This window comes from Molothrus aeneus, chromosome 2 (genome assembly GCF_037042795.1).
Source record: "Molothrus aeneus isolate 106 chromosome 2, BPBGC_Maene_1.0, whole genome shotgun sequence".
Classification (NCBI taxonomy): Eukaryota; Metazoa; Chordata; class Aves; order Passeriformes; family Icteridae; genus Molothrus; species Molothrus aeneus.
In genome coordinates, this window is record NC_089647.1 from 53,380,285 (window position 1) to 53,390,504 (window position 10,220).

At 46.4% G+C, this 10,220-nt stretch overlaps 1 protein-coding gene across 1 annotated transcript; it reads right to left on the reverse strand.

The window, feature by feature from the left end:
* Positions 1-8,499: 8,499 nt before the first annotated feature.
* ARL11 (ADP ribosylation factor like GTPase 11) lies at positions 8,500-9,105 on the reverse strand. Its single transcript, XM_066571215.1, has one exon. It carries the CDS (start codon positions 9,103-9,105, stop codon positions 8,500-8,502), a length of 606 nt encoding a protein of 201 aa, XP_066427312.1.
* Between the last annotated feature and the right edge of the window lie 1,115 nt (positions 9,106-10,220).

Sequence of the window (10,220 nt, forward strand, 5' to 3'; positions counted from 1 at the left end):
CTGTTCTTGCCATGATGATCCCAGCTTGCAGGAGGTCTGGCCCAGTAATTGTGACAGTGTTTATTTGACACTGGTCCTCTAGGAGTGGTTTGCCTGGTCATAGGTTTTGTCATGTTAAGCACAGAAGCACATACATCTCAGGAGGCGATGGGTGTAGAGGGAGAATTTGGACTTATCTAATTCTCATGTTTTAAATCACATATGTAGAAAAATGTGTTGCTTTTTCAAAAGAAAAATGCTCTTTCAGTTGTTTCAGATCTCTCAGTCACTGCCTTTATCAGTTTGGAACAAATATAAAAATTTTTAGGAAAAAAGTGGCTAAACCTCCCACCTTTTTAATGTGTGTTTGTTTCAATTGCTGCTAAAATGTTGCATCTCACATGGAAAAATTTCTGTCCAAAAGGCTCATTTGTGAACATTAACAGGGAGCTGAATGTGCTGGATACTTAGCAATAATACTTCCAGTTCTGTAATATCAGTCTCAAATTCTCACATTTCAGGGCTCTGTGCTAAAATATTTAACTCCTTGGTGAGAAAAGGGCCCAGTCCAAGGGGAGTAATTACCAAGGTGGCACTTTGCTCCTGCAGCAGCAGCGTGTTCCTTTCTCCCTGCCATCGAACTGCTGGGGTTTTATGCAACCTCATTGTCAGCAGCATAGAGCCAAGAGTTTGCACTGAGCTTTGTGTGGCTATTGTTATCCAGGGAGGTGTTTTTGTGTGAAGTCAACCAGAGGTCTGTTCTTGAAATATTAATAACTGATGGAAAGGGAAAAAATCACTTCTTGTAAAGGTCACAGTTTTCTCTGTATTTGATATTTTAGTCAACATTTAAACTCCTGAATTTTTCTAGGAGTTTTACTCACCTCAGTTGTGTATTAGTTTAAATTTAATAGAAGAGAGACTTGGTCCCTAAACATGGGAAAGAAAATTTGCAAATGTGAATCCTGCATGTTCAGAAATGGAAGTTTACTGAGGTCCATTATTTCTCTTGATGTAACCTGGGGGCTGCTTCTTATGCTTCCAGCTGCAAGAATACAAAAAGTATTCCTCAGGGCCTTTGTTTGCTCTTACCCCAGTCCCAGTCACCTACTCTAACAGAAGCACTGCAAGCACTAAAGTGTTTCCACTGAGGACATGGGGGCTCTCTTCTCCCCCTGTTGGGAGTCATCAGACAGCAGGCTGCTGAACTGCTTCCATATTCCTTCCAACCTAAGAGAGTGCGAGAGCTGAAAGCAGTGGCAGAGAAGCAAAAGCTCCTTGCTAGGTGGGTGTCAGTGCCAGCTGCAGGCTCTGTGCCTGGGGACTGACTGACTGCCCAAGTCAGGCTGTCCCCCTCCATTACACCAGGGAAAGTTGGTGTGGACGTAATTTGTTTACTCCTTACTCAGTGTGTAGTTGCTCAGGGTTATAAAACAGATGGCTGGAACTGAACCATTGACTTGAGGCTGCCTAGCTTTTGTTTTGCAGCTGAAATTTCCTGCACTGTCCCTGTTTTTTAGGGTTTGGGTGTTTGTTTTGGCAGGGGTTTTTTGTTTGCTTGTTTGGGGTTTTTTTAACAGCTGTATTATTTAGATTGCTATTCTATCATGGTTATAACACACAGTCTCAAAACTCACAGCAGGCATGTCATCTAAAGCTCTTTCCTGGGGTATTACCTTCAAGAAAATGGCAAGGAGATCCATGAAGTTCCAGCACCAAAGAGACTGAAATAATTCCATGAGCATGCAACTCCTGGGAGGAAGTTGGAAGGGACTGTGAGGTGCTCCTGCGTGGCCTAGACTGGGCAGTCGAGGGCTGCATTTCCACAGGCTGCTGGTCCAAGTGACACGCAAGGGCAGGGCCAGCCAGAGCCAGCCCTGAGGGCATAGGAAGGCACAGCCTGTCAGAAGCCATTCTGTGGCATTTTCAGCCTCTCTCTGTGGTTGAGGCCTGCATTTTTCCCTGGGAATTAATTTTCTAAGGATCTGTTTTCCTGCCTCTAGCAGCACTTGAGCTCCCATGCAGTGGTGGAGGCGGCCAATGGGGTCTTCAGCTCTGCCAGGGGAGGGTACAACAAGGTCATTTGTTACCTCTGCTGATGGTGCTGGGGGAACAGATAGCAATGTGAGTGGTTTTGTGGTGTGGAAGAAAGGTAGGGTGCAGAAAAGAACAAGTGGCATCTCACTGAAGTAAATCATGAGTGCTTCTTCCCAGGATGGAAATACAGGAGAATAAAGGTCTCCCCAAGGGAGAAAGCCTGGAGGAACCAAGGGGTCAAATCAGCACCTTCCTGCCAGGCTGAGGTGCCTGTATCACCCAAAGGCCTGGGGTTGCCTGCAGCCATCTCCAGCAGGACATGTCCCTCACCCTCCCAGTCATTCCCAGGCACTTTCTTTGCAGAGCTGCTTTTTCTCAGAAGCACGGCAGACACCATGCCCATTCTTCCCAGGGCAGCTCTGGAGACTCAGGATTATTTTCCCATGTCTGCAGTCCAAAACCTGCTCTTCCTGGCTGAGCTTCCCTTGCTTTGCTAGTGATGGGTCCACCCCACTGTGCAGAAATGGAGCATCGTCAGGAATGGTCTGTCATGTTTTGCCTCTGTATTGGCCTTCCCCAAGGATCAGGGAGAAGCTACATCTCCATCCTTGTGCCAGCTCCACCCTGAGGCACACTGTGCAGACACCTTACAGCTGGTGCAGTGCTGACCCCCTGCTCCAGCCCTGTACTGACCCAAACCTCAAGTCTCTGAAAATACTGCCTGTGTTGCAAGGTGGACTTTTAGCACTGAAGACTTTTAGTCTTCATTTACACCATTATTAAACAAAAGGACTACTGTTAAGTGCTGTCAAAAGCCAGAAAATCGTGAGGTGTAAATTTTGTGTCTTTATAAGCAGAACAGACTGTCCCCTGATCCCCCAGGAAATGAGGGTCACAACTCTCTTCCCAGCAGGTATTTTTCTTCCCCAGAAAACCACCAGTTTGGTCTTTCCAAAGTCCTTTCCCACCATTATCAAACCTCACATGGGCCCATGTGACTTTGTTGTCTTTGTGCAGGAACCAGTGGCTTTGTAACCCCACCACTGTTTGATTAAAAAGCAAATATTTCTCTTATGCCCAAGGCAAAGTGTTGCTGCAGAGCCACCGTTCACCAAGCAGGGATTTTTGTGCAAGTGGTTGTGGCCTGTTGGAAAAAAACCCTAATTGGCACATCCAAATGTGTTCAGCCAGCACAGGCCAAAAAACACCTAATAAAAATCTGAGGTGTAAGGGAGAATTAAAGAACAGTTTCTCAGCTCTAGGAGCTCCACAGAGATTGTTTGCTGTATCTCACAGCAGTTAGCAGACCAGACATTGATGGTGCTGGTCTGGCTTAAAGCATTAGAACTTTGGAGAGGAGGATTGTCCAGGTTGGGTTGGAGTAGGGGTTTGTGCTCTGGGCCACAGAGAGGCAGGTGGAGCACAGGCAGAGGGGGACACACTTGTCAGGTCTGGGTCACAGCAGTTGGTTAAATTATCTTTTTTTTCTTTTCCCTTTTGGCAGGAATTTTATGCAAGTCACACTGCGTGAAGTATAAGATGTGGGGATGATGCACTCCTGGCTATGGATGCATCCCTGAGTTCCTAACCCAAATCCCAGCCTTCACCTGGCATTTTTAACAATATCCAGATGGCAGGCTCAGGGCTTTGACTCAAGCAAATGCATCATGAAAACAATCAAGTGTGGGAAAGCTTAGATGAAGGCCAGTTAATTAACCCTTTGAAACCTGTGATGTATTGGACAGTAGTTTGTCATTTGTCTTAATCATTATTGCATGACTGGCTTTTAATACCATTTAGCACCAGTTCTGATTTTTTTAAGAGATGGCATCACACGTGGTTTTGCTTCTTGCTTTTTGTTGGTAAATTACCTGTGCAGAATCTTTACAGGTGGCATTTCAGGGTTTCTTCAAGAGGAAGAAATTACTTTACAGCTGTTAGGTGTATTAAGCAAAAATTAAGACATTTCACTGCATTATACAGCCTGTCTCCTAACAAAAAAGGGGGATCAGAATTTTTTTTCCATATTGTATTTGAAAAGAAAGCTCTTCTTAGCCTTTAAAGAACTTCTTATTGACCTTTCTTCTCCTGAGCATTTTCCAGGTCTCTGGCTGCTGCCGAAACACTCTCCTCCCAGTGTTACATCCGGTCACAGATCCCTCTCATGCACCCTGTGCCTGCCTGTTCCCTCTTGAAATACTTTTGGCCACTGTCCATGCCCTCACCATGCAGCCCTGGGATCTCATGGTTCCCCTCTGGTCTCAGGCCCTTCAGCAATACTGAAACCCATCAGGGAAGCTCCACCAGGAACTGCAGGACAAATGGCAAGTAGCTCCATCTGAAAATAAAGCAACAATGCCAGCAGCAGAAATCAGCTCCTGTGCAAGTAGAAACTGTTTTGTGTCATGGACTGGCTGGAAAATGGAAGTTGTGAAGAGAGCAGAGAAAAGGTGAGTCACCCTTCCTGAGCTGGTGAAGAGGGAAAGATGAATTGTCCTTCCTGGTTTTAATGTTGGTTGTTTGGTTTTTGTTTTTTTTCTTTTCTCCCCAGTTTGCTGCTTTCCTGCTCTCTGGAGTAGGATGGAAAACTTCTTGATAAGAATTAAAAAATAAATCTGTGTTGGGGTCATACTCAGGAAACTGCTTTAAAACCACAGAAAAGTTGGTAAATCACTGAGGAATAAGCTATGTCCTTTTATCAAGAGTGTGAAAGAGCAGGGAAGTGTCTTGGTGTCCTTGAAAAAACAGCAAGGCATGGTGGTAACCCCCACTGCAGCAGTCCCTGCAAAACAGAGGAGGGATGGGAGGCCCAGGGCCTGGAATTGCTAACAGGGCTGGGCAGAGAGGCTGCTTGACAGCTCCAGGCAAGAGTAGATGATTGTATGGCTCACCTCAGTGGAGGGGTGGCTGGGAAGGTTAATGCACAACTATGGATTCTGGTTATGTCCCTGTAAATGTCAATGCACACCAGAGTGCATCCAGCAAAGTTTCTACAAAAGAATCTTGAGCAACCAGAGTGGGCTCTGGGAAAAATAACTTGAAGGATGTTTCAGATTTGTGAGGAACCTGAAGCAAAGTTCTAAGGATTTTTCTTTTACCTGCTATCCAGAGAGAAGCTATATTATTTTTAGAAATCAGTGCCAAGACTGTGACATCTATCACATGCTCAGGAAGAGGGAAACTAAGTTTGAGGGTGCTCTCCTGGCTGAAATCCATGAGGAGAGATGTTTTAGGGATTAATATCACTCCATGTGGCAGGGGCTCTCCGCAGAATTGCCAGGAAAGAGGTAACAAACTTCCCTCCCTTGAGCTGGCTGCTTCCTGCAGACTGCCTTTGAACCAGGCAGGAGTTTTGACATGAAAACATTTAAGTGCTGTTGGGTGAGTGTCCAGCAAGCCTTTGATTAGAGCAGTGCTCATTAGACTGACTTGTTTCAGCAGCTGTCCAACACAGGAGAAAAGGGAAATCATTAGAAGTAAACTCTGTGTTTCTATTTCAAATATTATGACCCATCATTGCTCTGACAGTCTTTGAACAATGGCATAAATGGGCTGAGTAATGTGACCCAGTGTCCGGAAAAGCCTTATTCCAGAAAACAAGGAGGGTAAATCACATGATGCCCCATGAGATGGGGTGTTTTGACAAATTACTGCTTCAGGGGAAGTGAGAACAATTTCAGTAACTGGAATGTTGCTTCATCATTTCAGACCCTCGGGATTCCCCATTGCCCTTTCTTCCCCACCTCCCACCTTGCTGTTTTCATTTTTAATTGGTGATGTCTGGCAAAGGCTGGTGCTTACCTCTATTTGCTGCCAGAAAAGCCTATTTTTTATCTTTTTAAGGAGCTTAGAAAACACTCAGAGGAAAATGGGAAGGTTTCAATGCCACATTTTACTACCAGCAGACAATCCTGTAGAATCGAATGCAGGCATCAAGGGGCACTTAGTAAGACATCACCACAACAGCCTTTCAGTCTCTGTTGAACTCACCTTGATGCACAATTCTCTGTTTTGTGCCATGTGAGACACAAGACCAAAACACCAGCAAACTCAACTAGGACAATGGTTTTTTTTGGCATAGCAATGCAGTACAGAGCCTTTTATGGCCATTTTGGACACTAGCCTCTAGAACTTGTGTCCAAAATGGCTAACAGATGTGTTGGAGCCTTGGGTGCTAGAGATAAAAAATGACCACCTGCAACAAGCTGGAGGTAGATCAACCAGCTTATGTCACCTGCAAAGATCTGAAGACGTGATTTTGTCCTCCTCACCATGCACAGAGGTCATGGAATTAATTATATGGTTCAGTGCTATTTAAATACTCTCATAACTGTGACTGCTTAGGCCACATTGTCACTGCAGCACTGTTTTATAGCATGTAGTAGTTCTACATCAATGCAGCTAAAACAGTTGGAAGGATTCTTTTATTGAGACTTTCCTATAAATGTCTGATTCTGTTTCTTCGTGACTGTTTGAGCTCTCTATTCCAGCTGCTGCCTTCTATGAAGTGCAGCTAATAACAGCACCAGCAGCAGCTGGACAATTTATTCCTTAAAAACTGTAAAATGCTCTGGTATGAACAGAAGGGGGTTTTGCTGTATATTTCTCCTTGGTGTTTCTAGTCTGACTATTCTGTTCCTTGAAAGCAGCTGATTTCTGAATAGAAACAGAAATGGAAAATAGAAATAAAAATGTTGTATCCTATCCCTCCCCTTCCCCCATTCATCTCATAATGAAGCAGGGATTACTATAAAATATTTTAATTTTAACTCTGGACCACAGAATCTTGGATACACATTTTATAGGTTTTTCCAATGATAGGTTGAGCAGGATTGGACAAAGACCATCGCTACCACACAGTACAACCTGGTCCTGTTGTGAGCTGCACAGGTGTTTTCACTTGCCCTGAACACAGCTGAGTGTGGAGGGACCTTTGGTCACCAACCTGCCTGTGCCCAGAGGTGCCCATGGTCCCCAGCCAATGCATGTGGAGTGGTCTCATGCAGTTTCAAAAGTCTGAGAGACAGGGTTTGTCTTGGCTGCTCTGGCCACCATGAGGATATTTAGAGGTTGACTGGCTATGGTGACTTATTTCCAAGCATCTTAAAATCAGGTCTGATTTCTTTATATTTAAACATAATCCAAGGAAAATGAGGGACCATTTCCATGAAATAATTCTTTGATAAAAATGATGAATGGAGAAAGAAAGAACCATTGCAAGAAATGCATAAATTAATATACACACTGCATTACACCATCAAATCCCAGCTTGCTTCCATGGCTTGAAGATTATTATACCTGGAGATGCCACAATAAAACAAATTACTTGCTTGCCCATTTGATGTCCTGAGCTTACACTGCTCCCATCCAGCCATTCCTTTCAGTGCTTTCCTGCATTCCCAGCCAATGAACATGTGATCCATGCTGAGAGAGGAGCAGCATGGGGCACATCCAAGCTCCCCCCATGTGAGGATCATCCCATCTGGATAAATGTATCTGGGCTGAGAGCTGCAGAATGAAGAAGACTTCTGTTCCTTGCACACCTCTCTGTTAAAATTCTTAGATGTTAAAAAGCATCCTTGCTGAACCTCTGGACACACAAGGACAGTGAATGAGTGGAACGTGGTGACAGTGGGACAAGCTGCAGCCAGAGATGAGAGTCCAAGAGATGTGGCCAAAACTGCTCCTTGATGGGAGTTTTGCTCAGAGATCCTCCCGGTGGGTTTTGGTGGTGAGGAGCTGGGTGTTTCAGATGTCAGGACCCAGGACATCCCTCTGGCTGTCCTGAGCAGCCAAGACCCCTGCCAGGGGTCTCAGAGACCCTGGCACAGAGCCCAAAATGCCTGTGGTTTTGACTATGACCTGTGGAGCAAGTTACCAACCTTAGATGAAGATCTGCAAGCCATGACAAATTAAGTAGAATGATAGTGAATTTATCACAAGGCGAAAAAGTAGACTTTGGGGTTTTTAGAACGGGGATTCAGGGGCAAGATGGAGGAATCTGGGTGTGTCCAGCCTTTCTTCTTCTTCTTCTTGGCCTCCATCTTCTGCTGTGATGTTGGCACTTTTAGATTGGTTTAGGGTAGAAGCTCACTGTCTAACATAGGTGATGGGTATTGGACAGTAATTGTAAATATTGTACACGTAGTTTTTAGTATAAAAGATAACACTGCCCTGGGGGCAGGCAGAGTGCCTGGACTGTCTTGCTGGATGGACCTCGGCAGGTCAGGAGAAAGAATTTTATAGATAAGATACAATAAACAACCTTGAGACCGAGATCTGAAGAGCTCTGACTCCTTCTTCGACCCCCGGGCTGGGAAAAGAGAATTTCCAATGTATCTCGGGGTCACTCTGACCAGCGAGAGATCCCGACATCACCGAGTGTCCCAGCTGCAGCTCTGCTCCTTGTAGGGGTGCCTGGAGGCTGGAATCCCCAGTGACAAACCTGCTGGCAGCCGTGAGAGGGAGGGGTCCATGTGAAGGTCAGGTTTGCTCTGGAGCTCGCCTCCTCTCCACCAGCCCCGTGATGGGCTGCTCCTGGGACAGGGAGCTGTGCCCTGAGCCCCGCAGCAGCATTCCCAGGATGGCCAGCACTTCCTGCAGGCCCTGGCCAGTGTGGGCACTGCAGCCCCGGAGCATCCAGCGGTGCCTGGCCAGCCCCCCGAGCCGCAGCATCTCGCCCAGCTGGGCAGGAGCCAGCGCTCCCGGCACGTCCTGCTTGTTGGCCAGGAGCAGCACAGGGATGCCAGCCATGCCGGGGTGGCTCAGGGCCTCCTCCAGGGCTGCCATTGCTTCAGCCAGCCGGGCCGTGTCTGTGCTGTCAAGCACGAAGATGAGGGTGTTGATGTCCTCCAGGTAGTTCGGCCAGCTGGCCCGCAGGCTGTCTTGTCCCCCAACATCCCAGAGGGTGAAGGAAATACCACAGGGAGTTCTCAGAGACTCCACGTTGAATCCCACCGTGGGGCAGGTCTCCACAGCCTGGCCGCTCTTCAGTTTGTACAGAAGGGTGGATTTGCCAGCGAAGTCGAGCCCCAGCATGATAACTCGAGCATCTCTTTTCCTCCAGCCTTTGGAGATCAGCTTCCCCATCAAGATACTGCCAGTGCGGGGGGAAATGCAGCCAAAAAAAAAAAAGCAAGCAAGCGTATTTCCTCGGTGATGTCAGTCATTAGCAGAGGGCTCAGCCCTGTCTCTCCGAAAGAGCGCCGCAGGTTTGCTGAAGAAAGGTGCAGGCAGCCGGCTTTTGCTTCTCTCTGAAGCTCAGATGAGGTGAGAGCGAGTGTTTACGAGGTGTGCAGCAGAGCCAGGGAGTGATGTTCACATCAGCAGTTCCTACACCCCGGCTCTGCTGCTGCTCACTCCTTTTCATTCAGGACCCGAAGCGATTGGTGCGAAAGTGAGCTAACATTTTGCAGGAAGAGGTGGGGAGACCGTGCAGTAAGTTTCCTCCTCACCACATACATAAATAAATGAGCTTCTGTTCATTGGCTTGTCTAGGAGAAATCCACCCCCGACAGGACAGGACAAGGAGGAACCCGGGCTTCAGACCAGGGTTACTCCAGGAATTTGCTGAATCACAGCTCAAGGGTGGGGATTTAAAGCCTCTTGAGCAACAAGACGATTTTTCTGCCAGTCTTATGTTAAAAAGTACAAAACAAATCACTGTATCATCAGCTTTTACTACCTTTTGTGCCAATGGTAACAACAGCAATTTTAAAAAATGCACACAAGCATGTTTTTTTGAAGTCTTACGGAAATACAATGAGTCAAAATGCCATTCCTGGTGCAAAAATCCATAATATTCTTTACATCAAAGTATTTACAACATTTCAACTTTTTCAAGTGAAGCAAAGTTATGTGGCTGAGGGGGTACAAAAATCCCCTAAAAGAACAGAAAACTGTTTAACAAGACAGCACCCCTTGCACTTCACAAACCAGAGGCAAAAATGTGCTGCTGCAACAACTCCCAGCCTCGCTTGTGCAAGAGCAGCTGAAGGCAGCCACCAGAGTCACAGCAAAGCCAGTATTTAGTTCCCTTCTTTATTGGTTGGGTTTGGCTCCTAAGAGGCTGCTCAGAGGTGTGCAGAGGTCACCCCACAGCAGTAAGGCAGAGCTGCTCTGTAGCCACCTTTATTTGAGAAAGAAATGGGATTCACCCCTGCTTCCCTGGGCCCACAGGGGAATTTTTAACACATCTGTGGGAG

What these genes read in the sequence shown, in the direction of transcription:
- ARL11 (XM_066571215.1), bottom strand. Translation starts at nt 9,105, where the DNA reads ATGGGGAAGCTGATCTCCAAAGGCTGGAGGAAAAGAGATGCTCGAGTT.